Below are 18,806 nucleotides of genomic sequence, written 5' to 3'. Positions count from 1 at the left end.
CCCCCTCCTATCACTCGCTTTCCTCCCCCCTCTCACTCTCCCCCCCCCTCCTCTCACTCTCTCTCCTCCCCCCTCCCCTCTCTCTCTCTTTATTTATTTCTCTCTCACTCTCTCTCCTCCCCCCTCTTCTCACTCTCTCTCCCCCCTCCTATCACTCTCTCCCCCCCTCTCCTCTCACTCTCTCCTCCCCCCTCCTCTCTCTCTCTCTTTCTTTCTTTCTCTCTCACTCTCTCTCCTCCCCCCTCCTCTCACTCTCTCTCCTCCCCCCTCTTTTCACTCTCTCTCCTCCCCCCTCCTTTCACTCTCTCTCCTCCCCCCTCCTCTCTCTCTTTTTTTTTTCTCTCTCACTCTCTCTCTCTTTCTTTGTCTCTCTCTCGTCTCCTTCTTTGGCTCTGTCACTCTTTCTTCCTCATTTTTTGTTTGTTTCTCATTTGTGTCGCCATCTCAGCGCCTGAAACAATCCGAATCCGCAGACTAGACTTTTACGCTGGTAAGACGCGTGTGTGTGTGTGTGTGTGTGTGTGTGTGTGTGTGTGTGTGTGTGTGTGTGTGTGTGTGTGTGTGTGTGTGTGTGTGTGTGTGTGTACACACATGCTTGTGTGTTCATCTTGATGTGAGGGATGTGTGTGTGTGTTGTGCAATTTTGCTGTGCTCTGTTTGTCTTTTTGACCACTGAGCTCCCATCCACTGAACCGTCAAGCATCACGCCACAACACCGCAGACAGGAAATACTGATGGATCATGTGGCCTTGGTATGGATGGCAGCCCAGGAGGTCCAAAATCCCCTCAGTCACACACAGTAAAGTAAAGCAACACACACCCTGGCCTTCACACAGAGAAAAGTGTGTTCAGTAATGGCGGACGGGTATACAGAGAAGACCAGTTTAATGGTGTGTGCTGTGTTGACCATGGGGGGGTTGACAGTCCAGTCTTAGAGCAGGAGGAAGATCAGTCACAGGGACTCTTTGAGCTCAGTACTAATAAACATGGGAAAAGGAAGAATATGTTTTACAGCACGACTTTAGTCTACACTGGCATGACATTTTACATTTCAGTTATTTTTATCCAGAGTGCATACATTTTCATATTTGTTCGTGCTGGTCCCCCCGTGGGAATCAAACCCACAACCCTGACATTACAAGTGCCGTGCTCTACCAGCTGAGCCGTGCCCTACCAGCTGAGCCGTGCCCTACCAGCTGAGCCGTGCTCTACCAACTGAGCCGTGCCCTACCAGCTGAGCCGTGCTCTACCAACTGAGCCGTGCCCTACCAACTGAGCCGTGCCCTACCAACTGAGCCGTGCCCTACCAGCTGAGCCGTGCCCTACCAGCTGAGCCGTGCCCTACCAGCTGAGCCGTGCCCTACCAGCTGAGCCGTGCCCTACCAACTGAGCCGTGCCCTACCAGCTGAGCCGTGCTCTAACAGCTGAGCCGTGCTCTAACAGCTGAGCCGTGCTCTACCAACTGAGCCGTGCTCTACCAACTGAGCCGTGCCCTACTAGCTGAGCCGTGCCCTACCAACTGAGTCGTGCTCTACCAGCTGAGCCGTGCTCTAACAGCTGAGCCGTGCTCTACCAACTGAGCCGTGCTCTACCAACTGAGCCGTGCCCTACCAACTGAGCCGTGCCCTACCAACCTGGCCGTGCTCTACCAGCTGAGCCGTGCTGTACCAACTGAGCCGTGCTCTACCAACTGAGCCGTGCCCTACCAACTGAGCCGTGCCCTACCAACTATGCCACACGGGACTACAACACAATATAGCTAGTCTAACAGGATGACAGACTGGCACCACAATATAGCTAGTCTACCAGAATGACAGACTCCTTGGACGCGTTTGGCTTTTTGGGCAGTGGCTGGACACCCTACTAAACAACTTTGCAGACGACCACAGCGTAAAATCCTCAAAAGTCGCTGTGAGAAAGTGGCGCCACTCTGTCAACGGAGCTCGGTGCTTATTATGGGATGTATTAGGTGACGATATCCTATTTTTTGGGGGATATAATGCTAATGAGATGTCAGAGAAAGACCCCACTGAACAATTCAGAACATGAAGAATCACATTTGTCTTGGAGAATTTATATTTTGTAACGTATGGAAGTGAAATGTCATAACGAAAGCTCATTTTCACGCACTCTGGGCAGTGATTGGACACCCTACAAACTATTGTGATAATATCGCAACGTGAGGTCCCTGACAATTCCCAGCCTTCTTAGGGAGAAGGCTTCATCAATTAATTCATACAATCACACTAATATATTGCAATTGTTTTCACAAATTCAACATGACAGCATTTATTATTTGAGTTTTGGCTTGTTTGGAGCCTAAACAGTATATCAGAACAGTATGTCCCTTTAGGGACACTTGTGTAGAATATGGAATATACTGTTCATGTAACTGCCGTTTATTCCCCGGGTGAACCCATGTTTAGTTTAATTTATTAATTCGACCATTTAAAAAAAAACAATTGCAAATAAAACTTAAAAGTCATACATGCACATGAATAAAATCATCGAGGGTAACACACAATAAAGTCTGGGACTTATTTCCACTGTGGTCCTCTTGAATGGGAGTGAAGACAGACAGAGGCTAACTGTGTGTCTTTTCTATCCTCAGAGCACGAGAAACATCGTCTGTGTAAGAGTGCTGACTACATGAATCTTCACTTCAAGGTTAAGTGGCTTTACAACGAGTATGTGATCGACCTGCCTGCCTTCCAAGACAATGTACCAGAGTATTCTGCGTGAGTAGGGACCCCCCCCCCCCCCCACACACACACACAAACTGTATCCTCTTGCTCATGAATTCATCGAATCTCTCTTTCTCTCTGACAGCCACTTGTTCTCTAACACTGTGTTTCATTCTGCTTCTTTCACACTACGTCTTTTCCAATTCTCTCTTCCTGTAATTGGGCTGTAACTCCTGTAACTCTCCCTTTATCTCTGTCTCCCTTTTTGACTGTCTCCCTTTATCTCTGTCTCCCTTTATGTCTGTCTCCCTTTATGTCTGTCTCCCTTTATGTCTGTCTCCCTTTATGTCTGTCTCCCTTTATGTCTGTCTCCCTTTATGTCTGTCTCCCTTTATGTCTGTCTGCCTTTATGTCTGTCTGCCTTTATGTCTGTCTGCCTTTATGTCTGTCTCCCTTTATGTCTGTCTCCCTTCATGTCTGTCTCCCTTTATGTCTGTCTCCCATTATGTCTGTCTCCCTTTATGTCTGTCTCCCTTTATGTCTGTCTCCCTTTATGTCTGTCTCCCTTTATGTCTGTCTCCCTTTATGTCTGTCTCCCTTTATGTCTGTCTCCCTTTATGTCTGTCTCCCTTTATGTCTGTCTCCCTTTATGTCTGTCTCCCTTTATGTCTGTCTCCCTTTATGTCTGTCTCCCTTTCTGACTGTCCCCCTTTCTGACTGTCCCCCTTCGCGTCTGTCTCCCTTCATGTCTGTCTCCTTTTATGTCTGTCTCCTTTTATGTCTGTCTCTCTTCATGTCTGTCTCTCTTTCTCTCCCTCTCTCGTTTTCTTTCCCACTGTCCCTCCCTCCTCTCTCTCCCTCTTCTTTCCTCTCTCTCCAGGTGGTTTCTGCAGTTTGTCCTTCAGTGGCTGGGTGAGAACGAGGATGTGTCCATGGAGTTTATGAATGGAGCTCTAGAGAGGGACAAGAGGGAAGGGGTGAGGGACCTCCACATCTCACCAGCTCACTTGCACACTTTCTCACATGTGTTTAACAATGGGGGAAACTCCCTCCAGCCAATACTTACACCAATCCTATACTTTAAAATCCATTTTGGGGAGTGTGCAAGTACACACGTCAAGAAAATTGTGGAGAATTGGGGCACAGACTAATTCTACCTATCTGACCTTTGTACCATGACCCCTGACCTCTCTCTCTCTCTGTCTCTCTCTCTCTCTCTCTCCCTCTCTTCTCCCTACTATAGTTCCAGCAGACGTCGGAGCATGCTCTGTTCTCCAGTTCAGTAGTGGACATCTTCACCCAGCTCAACCAGAGCTTTGAGATCATCAAGAAACTAGACTGTCCTGACCCCAAGGTGCAGGCCCACTACAACAGGCGATTCGCCAAGGTAACACACAAACACACACACATCATGTGCACAAACACACACACACAAACTCTCTGACTGAGATGAATAGATAAAGGTCAATGGAATTCAAATTCAACCAAATTAGCAAACAACATAATTAATACAGAGTCAACTTCGTTAACCTTTACTTCATACCCATCCCGGATCCGGGAGCATCCTCATCAAAAAAGCTGACTAGCATAGCCTAGCCTAACGGGACAGGGATATCATATAATATAATTTCATGAAATCACAAGTCCAATACAGCAAATGAAAGATAAACATCTTGTGAATCCAGCCATCATTTCTGATTTTTAAAATGTTTTACAGCGAAAACACAATATGTATTTATATTAGCTAACCACAATAGCCAAACACACAACGGCATATTTTCACCATGTTTCCACCGCATAGGTAGCTTTCACAAAACCCACAAATAGAGATAAAATGAATCACTAACCTTGAACAACTTCATCAGATGACAGTCTTATAACGTTATGTTATACAATACATTTATGTTTTGTTCGAAAATGTGCATATTTATAGCTACAAATCCTGGATTTACATTGCAGCCACCATCACAAATAGCACCAAAGCAGCCAGAATAATTACAGAGAGCAACGTGAAATAAATAAATACTCATCATAAAACATTTATGAAAAATACATTGTGTACAGCAAATGAAAGATAAACATCTTGTGAATCCAGCCAATATTTCCGATTTTTTTAAGTGTTTTACAGCGAAAACACAATATATATTTCTATTAGCTCACTACAGTAGCCAAACACACAACGCAATTTACTCCCCGCCAAAATAGCTTGCACAAAACCGACAAATTAGAGATAAAATTAATCACTAACCTTGAACAACTTCATCAGATGACAGTCTTATAACATCATGTTATACAATACATTTATGTTTTGTTCGAAAATGTGCATATTTAGAGCTGCAAATCGTGGTTATACATTGTGAATACGTAGCAACGATTCACCAGAATGTCCGGAGATATTTTGGACACTCACCTAATCTGACCAAAGAACTCATCATAAACTTTACACAAAAATACTTGTTGTATGGCAAATGAAAGATACACTGGTTCTTAATGCAACCACTGTGTTAGATTTTTAAAAATAACTTCACCACAACATACAGCATGCGTTATTGTGAGACAGCGCTCACCAACACGGTGGAGAATAGGAGTCAATATATTACACAGAAATACGAAATAACATCATAAATGTTGTCTTACTTTTGCTGTTCTTCCATCAGAATGTTGTGCAAGGAGTCCTAGGTCCAGAATAAATCGTTGTTTGGTTTTAGACTGTCCATTGCTATTGTCGAATTAGCAACTTTTGCTAGCCATGTTGAGCTCACGTGTCCATCATCTCTTGACGCATGGAACGAAAAATTCCAAAATTCCATAAAACATTGAATAAACTGATCAAACTCGGTTGAAAAATCCTACTTTATGATGTTTTTCTCATATGTATCAAATAAAATCAGAGCCGGAGCAATTCGCCGTGTATACCGAACGCTCTTCAGAAGACAATATCAAGGTCCCCTGCGCGCTGTCGAAATCACACAAAATACCGGACCTGCCACTACAAAAGCTCTTATTCGGCCTCAGATCAAGCTAGACACCCCATTCAACCTTCCACTGCCTGTTGACATCTAGTGGAAGGCGTATGAAGTGCATACTTATTGATAATTAAAAGCCAGTTGAATAGGCAGGCCCTGAAACAGAGCCTCGTTTTCAGATTTTTCACTTCCTGTATGGAAGTTTGCTGCCAAATGAGTTCTGTTTTACTCACAGATATAATTCAAACAGTTTTAGAAACTTCTGGGTGTTTTCTATCCAATAGTAATAATAATATGCATATTGTATGATCTAGAACAGAGTACGACGCCGTTATTGCCATGGTCAGATGGTTATTGTTGACTTTAAAGCAGTGAACTGGTGATAGAGTTGGTGTTGTAACAGTCTACAGGGTGGAAAGCTGTCACTCTCCCTCCTACTCTCCTTTTTTCTCTCTCTCTGCCAGCTATGCGTTATCTAATAATTATTTAATAATATCTGACTGTTCTCTCTGTCTCCAGACCATCACCATGGTGTTTTCTGACTGTTCTCTGTCTCCAGACCATCACCAAGGTGTTTTCTGACTGTTCTCTCTCTCCAGACCATCACCAAGGTGTTTTCTGACTGTTCTCTCTGTCTCCAGTCCATCACCAAGGTGTTTTCTGACTGTTCTCTCTGTCTCCAGTCCATCACCAAGGTGTTTTCTGACTGTTCTCTCTCTCTCCAGACCATCACCAAGGTGTTTTCTGACTGTTCTCTCTCTCTCCAGACCATCACCAAGGTGTTTTCTGACTGTTCTCTCTCTCTCCAGACCATCACCAAGGTGTTTTCTGACTGTTCTCTCTGTCTCCAGACCATCACCAAGGTGTTTTCTGACTGTTCTCTCTGTCTCCAGTCCATCACCAAGGTGTTTTCTGACTGTTCTCTCTGTCTCCAGTCCATCACCAAGGTGTTTTCTGACTGTTCTCTCTCTCTCCAGACCATCACCAAGGTGTTTTCTGACTGTTCTCTCTCTCTCCAGACCATCACCAAGGTGTTTTCTGACTGTTCTCTCTCTCTCCAGACCATCACCAAGGTGTTTTCTGACTGTTCTCTGTCTCCAGTCCATCACCAAGGTGTTTTCTGACTGTTCTCTCTCTCTCCAGACCATCACCAAGGTGTTTTCTGACTGTTCTCTCTGTCTCCAGTCCATCACCAAGGTGTTTTCTGACTGTTCTCTCTGTCTCCAGACCATCACCAAGGTGTTTTCTGACTGTTCTCTCTCTCTCCAGACCATCACCAAGGTGTTTTCTGACTGTTCTCTGTCTCCAGACCATCACCAAGGTGTTTTCTGACTGTTCTCTCTGTCTCCAGTCCATCACCAAGGTGTTTTCTGACTGTTCTCTCTGTCTCCAGTCCATCACCAAGGTGTTTTCTGACTGTTCTTTCTGTCTCCAGACCATCACCAAGGTGCTGATGCAGTACTGTGCTATCCTGTCCAAGGACTTCCCCTCCTACTGCCAGAAGGAGAAGATAGTGAGTACTGCATTCTCTCAACAAGGTTCCTTTAGGAACCGATAGACTGTATCCACTTCAAAACTAATTTCTGAAGGACACTATGTGTCCTCTCTCTACAGCTTCTGTACTGCATCATCTTTAGAGCTTATAAAATATCTTAGTTTTCTTAGTTACTCCAGCATGTTGTTTCTCGTCTCTCTGAATCTCACTTCACCTCAACACACACCTTCTCTTTTACTCTCTCCTCTCTTTTCTTTGTCTCTTATCTCTCTTTCTCTCTCCCTCTCTCTTTCTGTCTCCATCTCTCTTCCTCCCTCTCTCCCAGCCATGTGTGTTGATGAATAACGTACAACAGATGCGGGTCTTGTTGGAGAAGATGTTTGAGTGCATGGGGGCTAAACAGGTGAGAAGCAACGTTGTCAGACACACACTTTACACATTAGACTTAGGTGCGGGGGGGGGGAAATCATACTCGACTACGAGGGTTCCCAAAAGAAGGTGTGTGTGTGTGTGTGTGTGTGTGTGTGTGTGTGTGTGTGTGTGTGTGTGTGTGTGTGTGTGTGTGTGTGTGTGTGTGTGTGTGTGTGTGTGTGTGTGTGTGTGTGTGTGTGTGTGTGTGTGTGTGTGTGTGTGTGTGTGTGTGTGTGTGTGTGTGTGTGTGTGTGTGTGTGTGCAAAAGTGGTTCAGAGCATATTAAGACTAACCAGCAGATGTGTGTGTGTGTCTCCAGGTCGCTGCAGAGGAGTGTATGGTAGGTCAAAGGTCCAAAGACTGTTCCTGGGTCCAAGGTGACCCTCTCTCTCCTCCCACCTCTGCCCTTTCCTTCTATGACCCAGATCCACACCAGTGCCTATATATCTCTACTCAACATCCCGACTAAACCCTGTCCTGTACCTAGGATCTTCTCCTTAGCCTGTCTGTTTATGTTGTAGCCAGCGCTTCTCTGTCTTTGTTTTGTTGTCACGCCAAAGACAACCAAACAAATAAACTAAGTATATGGATGAAAACCAATGGCTGAAAGTGTTGGCTTCGCTATAGCACCTATACAGATGTAGGATCTTAATTTGATCACCCTGTTGCAGGAGAACGTTCCTGCAATGAAGGACATTTTCAACTTATAGTGCATTTACAGTTTTATTTATGGATTAAAAAGGCTTCTTTCCACTTGATTTTCCCTTATGAAAAATGTATCAACCCCTTGTATCAACATCCATATATAGCTTCTTGTAGGTCTGTAGACCTCTCCATCCATATGTAGCTTCTTGTAGGTCTATAGACCTGTCCATCCATATGTAGCTTCTTGTAGGTCTAGACCTCTCCATCCCTATATAACTTCTTGTAGGTCTGTAGACCTCTCCATCCCTATATAGCTTCTTGTAGGTCTGTAGACCTCTCCATCCCTATATAACTTCTTGTAGGTCTGTAGACCTCTCCATCCCTATATAACTTATTGTAGGTCTGTAGACCTCTCCATCCATATGTAGCTTCTTGTAGGTCTGTAGACCTCTACATCCCTATATAACTTCTTGTAGGTCTGTAGACCTCTCCATCCCTATATAACTTATTGTAGGTCTGTAGACCTCTCCATCCATATGTAGCTTCTTGTAGGTCTGTAGACCTCTACATCCCTATATAACTTATTGTAGGTCTGTAGACCTCTCCATTCATATGTAGCTTCTTGTAGGTCTGTAGACCTACCCATCCCTATATAACTTCTTGTAGGTCTGTAGACCTCTCTCCATCCATATACACTACCGTTCAAAAGTTTGGGGTCACTTAGAAATTATTTGCTAAATGAATAGGAAATATAGTCAAGACCATGACAAGGTTATAAATAATGATTTTTAATTGGAAAAATAATTGTGTCCTTCAAACTTTGCTTTCGTCAAAGAATCCTCCATTTGCAGCAATTACAGCCTGGCAGACCTTTGGCATTCTAGTTGTCAATGTGTTGAGGTAATCTGAAGAGATTTCACTCCATGCTTCCTGAAACACCTCCCACAAGTTGGATTGGCTTGATGGGGACTTCTTACGTACCGAACGGTCAAGCTGCTCCCACAACAGCTCAATAGGGTTGAGATCCGGTGACTGTGCTGGCTACTCCATTATAGACAGAATACCAGCTGACTGCTTCTTCCCTAAATAGTTATTGCATAGTTTGGAGCTGTTGTCCTGTTGTAAGAGGAAATTGGCTCCACTTTTTTTCCAATCTTCTTCTGTCCAGTGTCTGTGTTCTTTTGCCCATCTTAATCTTCTCTTTTTATTGGCCAGTCTGAGATATGGCTTTTTCTTTGCAACTCTGCCTAGAAGGCCAGCATCCCGGAGTAGCTTCTTCACTGTTGACGTTGAGACTGGTGTTTTGCGAGTACTATTTAATGAAGCTGCCAGTTGAGGATTTATGAGGCGTCTGTTTCTCAAACTAGACACTAATGTACTTGTCCTCTTGCTCAGTTGTGCACTGGGGCCACCCACTCCTCTTTCTATTCTGGTTAGAGCCCGTTTGCGCTGTTCTGTGAAGGGAGTATTACACAGCGTTGTACGAGAGCTTCAGTTCCTTGGCAATTTCTCGCATGGAATAGCCTTCATTTCTCAGAACAAGAATAGACTGACGAGTTTCAGAAGAAAGTTCTTTGTTTCTGTCCATTTCTTGAGCCTGTAATTGAACCCACAAATGCTGATGCTCCAGATACTCAATTAGTCTAAAGAAGGACAGTTTTATTGCTTCTTTAATCAGGACAACAGTTTTCAGCTGTGCTAACATAATTGCAAAAGTGTTTTCTAATGATCAATTAGCCTTTTAAAATAATAAACTTGGATTAGCTAACACAACGTGCCATTGGAACACAGGAGTGATGGTGGCTGATAATGGGCCTCTGTACGCCTATGTAGATATTCCATAAAAAAATCTGCTGTTTTCAGCTACAATAGTCATTTACAACATGAACAATGTCTACACTGTATTTCTGTTCAATTGTATGTTATTTTAATGAACAAAAACATTTGCTTTTCTTTCAAAAACAAGAACATTTCTAAATGACCCCAAACTTTTTAACGGTATTGTATGATTCCTTGTGTGACTGTTCTAGAATCCTTCTTTTGATATCAGCGGTTGTTCCATTGTGTGGATTTAAACAGGACGCCTTCATGAAGGGCTTTATACATTTCGTTTGATTGATTGATGATATACCCGTTTTTCTCCTAAGCTTGAGGATGAGGAGGAGCCTGAGGAGTTCGATGAGGGGGTAGGTCTGTCCATCTAACACAGGCAGTTAAGATGCTACTCTAATATGGCATAGTATCTAGTTGTTTTCTGTCATACTCTAGGTTGTTGTTGACAACACTGTAAGTTATTTTTTTTTAAATCTGGGCTGTCTGTAGTCAATGAAAAGGGCACTGAATTTCTCTCAGCTTTTAAACAGTGGTGTGGTTTCAGCTTACAGCTCTCATTGAAACTGAGGGTTGTGTGTTTGTCCTCTCTAGGCTCTAACCGACAACGAGGGGGAGGATGACATGGTGGGTATTACCCTCCCATACAGAGGACAGAGTTTTTAGAGCATAGTGTTCAGTGTTAACTTCAGCTTGTTTTTATAGAGCACAATATTGAGTGTTTAGTCTGTAGTTTGTATGGAGCACAGTATTAGTTTTAGTCTGTAGTTTGTATAGAGCTCAGTGTTCAGTGTTAGCATTAACCTGTAGTTTGTATAGATCACAGTGTTAGCGGTAACCTGTAGTTTGTATAGATCACAGTGTTAGCGTTAACCTGTAGTTTGTATAGATCACAGTGTTCAGTGTTAACCTGTAGTTTGTATAGATCACAGTGTTAGTGTTAACATTAACCTGTAGTTTGTATAGAGCTCAGTGTTCAGTGTTAGCGTTAACCTGTAGTTTGTATAGAGTTCAGTGTTAGTTTTAACCTGTAGTTTGTATAGAGCTCAGTGTTCAGTGTTAGCGTTAGCCTGTAGTTTGTATGGAGTTCAGTGTTAGCGTTAACCTGTAGTTTGTATAGAGCTCAGTGTTCAGTGTTAGCGTTAGCCTGTAGTTTGTATAGAGCAAAGCGTTTGTTTTGCCCAACAGTTTACCCATCTTTTGTTTAAAAATGCATGGAAAGTGAGCATTATTTTTTATTTAATTTTACCGCGATCAGAGTTTACCCACCTATTTTTTTTTACCACTACATCACTGGTCACATTGTCAACAATCCCCTCCCCTACTGATACATATTAAACTTTTCTTTCTTTTTTTTTCATTATTTTCTGGGATTTTCGTTTGGCTGCTAGTCGGAGGTAAGAGGAGATACTGGACATGACTGACTGGACTGCTTGATCTAATAGTGTTGTATAACTTGGTCACTGATACCAGAGTTAAATTGACAGCTGTCTAGTTGGTATCAATAGGGTTAAAGTATATATGTATATACATACTCTATGTATAAAATAATCCTGAGCAACCTGCTACATAACCTAGACTTGACCTCATACTCACATTGCTGTTGTAACGCTTTACATACAGAAGAAAAATACATTGTTGGTTTAAGGCAGGAAATCAACATCTCCTTATGGGTCATGGGGTAATGTATTTTTCACCTCTTTGTCTCGCCCTTCTTTTTCTTGTCTCAGTCTGGTTGCTCGGACTCAGACGCCGGCTCAGAGGTGAGGGGGTTTCTGGGGGAAAGATGGCTGTGTATACCGATCCCTTTAAATCCCCTCTGTCTCCATGTAAACATTCAAAATGTTGCTCGTAGTCTTGTGGTAGTCGTTAGTGGCAGCAGTGGAATGGCCTAGTAAAGCTACTCTCACAGCCTCTCACAGCCTCACTTGGCTCCACAAGCCATTTAATAGATTTACATCTCCTCAGCATGACGTCTTGCCTTCCTCCTCTAGAATGAGATGTTAATAGCCTAGTGACTAGCAGGGAGCCGGCAGATAATTGAATGTGTTATGTCTCTCCACATGGGGGGTGGGCTGGTAAAATGGGTTGCTCTTATCTACACGCTGGGCGACGATTCCAACGCCTAAAAACATTCAACTTTATTCAGATTAAAGAAAAGGGAAAGAAACATGGTTGGATAATGGTAGATATGAGCATTGGAGAGAACAGTGAGAGATAGCTGGATGCTAGTGGGATAATGGTAGATATTAGCATTAGAGAGAACAGGGAGAGATAGCTGGATGCTAGTGGGATAATGGTAGATATTAGCATTAGAGAGAACAGGGAGAGATAGCTGGATGCTAGTGGGATAATGGTAGATATGAGCATTGGAGAGAACAGTGAGGGATAGCTGGATGCTAGTGGGATAATGGTAGATATTAGCATTGGAGAGAACAGTGAGAGATAGCTGGATGCTAGTGGGATAATGGTAGATATGAGCATTGGAGAGAACAGTGAGAGATAGCTGGATGCTAGTGGGATAATGGTAGATATTAGCATTGGAGAGAACAGTGAGAGATAGCTGGATGCTAGTGGGATAATGGTAGATATTAGCATTGGAGAGAACAGTGAGAGATAGCTGGATGCTAGTGGGATAATGTAGATATGAGCATTGGAGAGAACAGTGAGAGATAGCTGGATGCTAGTGGGATAATGGTAGATATTAGCATTGGAGAGAACAGTGAGAGATAGCTGGATGCTAGTGGGATAATGTAGATATGAGCATTGGAGAGAACAGTGAGGGATAGCATCATAGCAGCAACGCTAACAGAAGGGGATAACTGGATGCTAGTGGGATAATGGTAGATATGAGCATTGGAGAGAACAGTGAGGGATAACTGGATGCTTGTGTGATAATGTTAGATATTAGCATTATCGTACCTGCTCCGAGAGGTTGAAAAGGTAATGGCCATAGACTGACTACTTGAGGCTCAATTTTTTAAAATAGTTTGTCAATTACTGTTTGGTTGATGCTAGATAGGTCTGTTTGTAAATGGTTCCTCCCAACCTGCCCTGGGTGCGTGTGTTTCTCTGCCCTACTCCTTGATACTGTGTTTGTGTTTGTGTGTGTGTGTGTGTGTGTGTGTGTGTGTGTGTGTGTGTGTGTGTGTGTGTGTGTGTGTGTGTGTGTGTGTGTGTGTGTGTGTGTGTGTGTGTGTGTGTGTGTGTGTGTGTGTGTGTGTGTGTGTGTGTGTGTGTGTGTGTGTGTGAGAGAGAGAAAGAGTGTGTGTGCTTATGGGTCTGGGGGGGCTGGCACTTTAAGCATCTGAGGACAGTATCTCTCTCTCTCTCTCTCTCTCTCTCTCTCTCTCTCTCTCTCTCTCTCTCTCTCTGTCTCTCTGTCTCTCTCTCTCTGTCTCTGTCTCTCTCTCTCCCTCCCCCCTCCTCTCTCTCGTCTTCTCCTCTTCAGATTGACAACAAGGATAAAGAACAAAGAAAGGTTTGTTGGCTCAGGACAAAAAGGGCGTTGGTTCTCAAGGCAGTGGGCGGTATTAAACAACCTCCAGTGTCCAGTAAAGACCCTGTATGCGGTGTGTTGTTTCAGTGTATTTGTGCTAGTCTCAGCTGATATATCCATCTCCTCATTGGTGTACAACCAACCAGTTTGAAGATGATGTTGTAGATTTGCATTTTAAAATCTACAATATTAGAATTTAAGTGTATTGGAGCTGCGTTTTCAGTCGTGCTGAAGTTGTTCAGGTTATGGTATAGGTTGTGTGTAGGTTGTATGTAGGTTGTATGTGGGTTGTGCCTAGTCTTGAATGTGGTTGTCTCCCTTGGCCTCCTATAGGGTGATGACAGTGATGTGGACAGTGAGAAAGACAAGGTTTGGTTGTGTTGAGATTATTTATGTATATCACTCTGTCCATTCATGTTGTGAAATGGTTGGCTCTAAGACCAAGTGTGTGTGTGTTTGTCAGGAAACATTGAGCTTATATCACAGCCTCACTCCCCTCCAACCTCTCTCGTCTCACTCCTCTTCAACCTCTCCCGTCTCACTCCCCTCCAACCTCTCCCGTCTCACTCCCCTCCAACCTCTCCCGTCTCACTCCCCTCCAACCTCTCCCGTCTCACTCCCCTCCAACCTCTCCCGTCTCACTCCCCTCCAACCTCTCCCGTCTCACTCCCCTCCAACCTCTCCCGTCTCACTCCCCTCCAACCTCTCCCGTCTCACTCCCCTCCAACCTCTCCCGTCTCACTCCCCTCCAACCTCTCCCGTCTCACTCCCCTCCAACCTCTCCCGTCTCACTCCCCTCCAACCTCTCCCGTCTCACTCCCCTCCAACCTCTCCCGTCTCACTCCTCTTGATTTGATTTAGTAGTTCTGTTGTTCTATCATCTCTAGTCATCATGTTTACCTCATTTGTTTTGTTTTTCCTAAAGCTTGACAAGAAGAAGGAAAAGGTGTGTCCCTCTGGTTTGTGTGTGTGTTACAAGACTGTGTGTGTGTGTGTGTGTGTGTGTGTGTGTGTGTGTGTGTGTGTGTGTGTGTGTGTGTGTGTGTGTGTGTGTGTGTGTGCGTGTGCGAGAGACAGAGAGCAACACGATTCTGTTAGCTCTCCTGATGACAGATGCCTCACAATGACATTGTCTGAGTTACACACGATGAGGTACAGCACAGTAGTGGCATATGGACGGTGTGTCTGTGTGTGTGCGTGTTTTCGAAGCATAACTCATTCCACTTGTATGTCTCCCCTGGCTTCTATAGGCTGAGAAGAAAGACAAGGAGAAGCAGGTTGGTTTATCTGAGCTTTAAGTTCAACCTCCCTCTTCATCCCCTCTACACTCCTCTCATCCTCTAGTTCAATACAGTCATCCCTCCCTCTACACTCCTCTCAGCCTCTAGTTCAATACAGTCATCCTGTCTCCTATATCCTGTGTCCTACTGTCTCCAATATCCTGTCTCCTATATCCTGTCTCCTATATCCTGTCTCCTACCGTTTCCTATTGTTTCCTACCGTCTCCTACCGTCTCTTCCTGTCTCCTGTACCCTGTCTCCTACTGTCTCCTATATCCTGTATCCTCTTGTCTCCACCTATCTCCTCTTGTCTCATATATCCTGTCTCCTCCTTTCTCCTATACCCTCTCTTTTCCTGTCTCCTATACCCTCTCTCTTCCTGTCTCCTATCTCCTGTCTCTTCCCTTTTTCTTCCGTCTCCTGATGTCTCTTCCTGTCTCCTGTCTCTTCCTGTCTCTTATATCCTCTCTACTACTGTCTTCTCCTGTATCCTCTGTCCTGTATCCTCTGTCCTGTCTCCTCCTGTCTCCTCTATCCTGTCTCCTCCTGTCTCCTCCTGTCTCCTATATCCTTTAACCAGCCTTCACACAAGCGTTAATATTTTTCTATAAATTGTGTCTTTGAGTTCATGTGCGTGTGTGTGAATTTGTTTGCCTTTGGGATTGTGTGTATGTGACTGGTCATGTACTTTTGCGTGAGACTAAAACTCTCTGTTACTTCTGTCCTCTGAAGGAGGACAACGTCAGCAAAAAGGTGGGTGGTTTGATCGCCACAATACTGTGATTTACATTTAGAAGTTAGTTAAGTGTGTGAGCAAGTGTGACATTGAGGATGAGTACCCATATATGAGTAGGAATGTACAGGCCTAAGCACAGCACTTGAGATCTACAGGGTAAAGTATAATGTAGAATAGACAGAAGTACCTGTTCACAGTATGAAGCCTAATCACCGTATACAGGACATAGACGGGAACCTAATGACCGTTTCCATATGCGCAGCCACCGTCCTAGGAAGCGAGGAAGTGAATGAGTGTGCTACACACAACACAGACATGCGTTCCAAATGGCACCCTTGTCCGTATATTAGTGCACTACTATTGACCAGAGCCGTATGAGCCCTGGTCAGTAGTGGTGTACTTTATAGGGAATAGGTTGTCATTTGGGACACAGCCCCTGGAGTTTATCATTAGTTAGAGTGGGTCGCCTACTGCTGTTCTATAACTGCTGAGTGATTGGCCAGTGACTCAGCCATTTCCCAGAATCCTGTTCAGGATACAGTTCCCTTCCCGCTAGCTGAATCGTTCTCATTTGGAACCTGACCGTTTGAGTAAGACAATATTTATTTTTCTCAGTTACCTGAGACATGAGTCTAGATTGTGTCAGGGGGACCGCATGCGTTGTGACTGAGAATACACTACATGGTCAAAAGTATGTGGACACATGCTCATCGAACATCTCATTGCAAAACCATGGGCATTAATATGGAGTCGGTCCCCCTTTGCTGCTAAAATAGCCTCCACTCTTCTGGGAAGGCTTTCCACTAGATGTTGGAACGTTGCTGCGGGGACTTTCATTCAGCCACAAGAGCCTTAGGTGAGTTCGGGCAATGATGTTGGACGATTAGGCCTGGCTCGCAGTCAGCGTTCCAATTCTTCCCAAAGGTGTTCAATGGGTTGAGGTGAGGGCTCTGTGCAGGCCAGTCAATTTCTTCCACATCTATCTAGACAAACGTTTTTGTATGGCTCTCGCTTTGTGCACGGGGGCATTGTCATGCTGAAACAGGAAAGGGCCTTCCCCAAACTGTTGAGTTGAAAGCACAGAATCATCTAGAATGTCATTGTATGCTGTAGCGTTAAGATTTTCCTTCACTGGAACTAAGGGGCCCGAACCATGAAAAATAGTCCCAGACCATTATTCCTCCACCACCAAACTTTACAGTTGGCACTATGCATAGGGAAAGGTAGCTTTCTCCTGGCATCAGCCAAACCCAGATTCGTCCGTTGAAGGGGTGTTCACATACAGTGCATTCATTAAGTAGTCAAACCCCTTGACTTTTTCCACATTTTGATACATTACACCCTTTTTCTAAAATCAATTAAATAAAAAACAAATGTCCTAATCAGTCGACACACAGAACCCCATGATGACAAAGTGAAAACAGTTTTTTTAAACATTTTTGCAAATGTATTTATAAAAATAACAGAAATGCCTTATTTACATAAGTATTCAGACCCTTCGTTATGATATTTGAAATTGAGCTCAGGTGCATCCTGTTTCCATTGATCATCCTTGAGATGTTTCTTCAACTTGATTAGAGTCCACCTGTGGTAAATGATTGATTGATTGGACATGATTTGGAAAGGCACACACCTGTCTATATAAGGTCCCACAATTCACAGTGCATGTCAGAGCAAAAACCAATGACGTCGAAGGAATTGTCCGTAGAGCTCCGAGACAGGATTTTGTCGAGGCACAGATTTGGGGGAAGGGTACAAAAAAATTCTGCAGCATTGAAGCTCCCCAAAAACACAGTTGCCTCCATCATTCTTAAATGGAAGAGGTTTGGAAAGACAAGACTCTTCCTAGAGTTGGCCGCCCTGCCAAACTGAGCAATTGGGGGAGAAAGGCCTTGATCAGGGAGGTGACCAAGAACCCGATGGTCACTCTGACAGAGCTCCAGAGTTCCTCTGTTGAGATGGGAGAACCTTCCAGAAGGACAACCATCTCTGCAGCACTTCACCAACCAGGCGTTATGGTAGAGTGGCCAGACAGAAGCCACTCCTCAGTAAAAGGCACATGACCGCCCACTTGGAGTTTGCCAAAAGGCACCTAAAGGCCTCAGACCATGAGAAACAAGATTCTCTGGTCTGATGAAACCAAGATTGAGGAAACTTGGCAGCCAGAGACCGTACTTGAACACGACCAAACATCTCTGGAGAGACCTGAAAATAGCTGTGCAGCAACGCTCCCCATCTAACCTGACAGAGCTTGAGAGGATCTGCAGAGAAGAATGGGAGAAACTCCCCAAATAGAGGTGTGCCAAGCTTATAGCGTCATACCCAAGAAGACTTCCAGCTGTAATCGCTGCCAAAGGTGCTTCAACAAAGTACTGAGTAAAGGGTCTGAATAATTATGAAATGTGATATTTCAATTTATTTAATTTTATACATTTCCAAAAATGTATAAAGAGTTTTTACTTTGTCATTTTAGGGTATTGTGTGTAGATTGATGAGGGAAAACAACAATTTAATCCGTTTTAGAATAAGGCTGTAACGTAACAAAATGTAGAAAAGTCAAGGGGTCTGAATTCTTTCCGAAGGCATTGTACTTCAGGCCATGTAGTGCACTTCTAAAGGTCTATTGAACCCTAGTATACTATAAATCTGTTAAACAGTTACCCATCTATTCTATCTAAACTAGGAAAGATTGATCATCATATTTGTTTCTCACTGCCATCTGTTTTAATATGGTTTGTCCTTTTCTTTCCTCACCCCTTCTCACACTCTAGTCAAAGAATGAAGTGAACAAGGTTTGTTTTCCCCATTTACCCCCCCCCCCCCCCCCACCACCAATACAATACCGTATTCTACACCTCATTCACACCCCACCAATACAATACCGTATTCTACACTTCATTCACCAATACAATACCGTATTCTACACCCTATTCACCCCCCCCCCCACCAATACAATACCGTATTCTACACCTCATTCACCCCCCCCACCAATACAATACAATACCGTATTCTACACCTCATTCACCCCCCCCACCAATACAATACAGTATTCTACACTTCATTCACCCCCCACCAATACAATACCGTATTCTACACCCCTTCACCAATACAATACCGTATTCTAGACCCTATTCACCCCCCCCACCAATACAATACCGTATTCTACACCTCATTCACCCCCCCCACCAATACAATACAGTATTCTACACTTCATTCACCCCCCACCAATACAATACATTATTCTACACCTCATTCACCCC

The 18,806-nt window shown here is 44.0% G+C and overlaps 1 protein-coding gene across 1 annotated transcript in view; it reads left to right on the top strand.

Annotated features, from left to right (window-relative positions):
• Nucleotides 1–18,806, top strand: part of LOC129826605 (protein unc-13 homolog B-like) — a 154,748-nt gene that overhangs the window by 94,828 nt on the left and 41,114 nt on the right. Inside the window, exons 19-23 of the mRNA XM_055887512.1 lie at nucleotides 2,612–2,738; nucleotides 3,565–3,661; nucleotides 3,928–4,071; nucleotides 7,086–7,163; nucleotides 7,471–7,548. Coding sequence (XP_055743487.1) covers nucleotides 2,612–2,738; nucleotides 3,565–3,661; nucleotides 3,928–4,071; nucleotides 7,086–7,163; nucleotides 7,471–7,548 — 524 coding nt within the window. The remainder of the gene's footprint in view (nucleotides 1–2,611; nucleotides 2,739–3,564; nucleotides 3,662–3,927; nucleotides 4,072–7,085; nucleotides 7,164–7,470; nucleotides 7,549–18,806) is intronic.

The sequence above is a fragment of the Salvelinus fontinalis genome, chromosome 28 (genome assembly GCF_029448725.1).
Source record: "Salvelinus fontinalis isolate EN_2023a chromosome 28, ASM2944872v1, whole genome shotgun sequence".
NCBI classification, from domain to species: domain Eukaryota; kingdom Metazoa; phylum Chordata; class Actinopteri; order Salmoniformes; family Salmonidae; genus Salvelinus; species Salvelinus fontinalis.
This window is presented reverse-complemented; position numbering and strand designations above follow the sequence as displayed.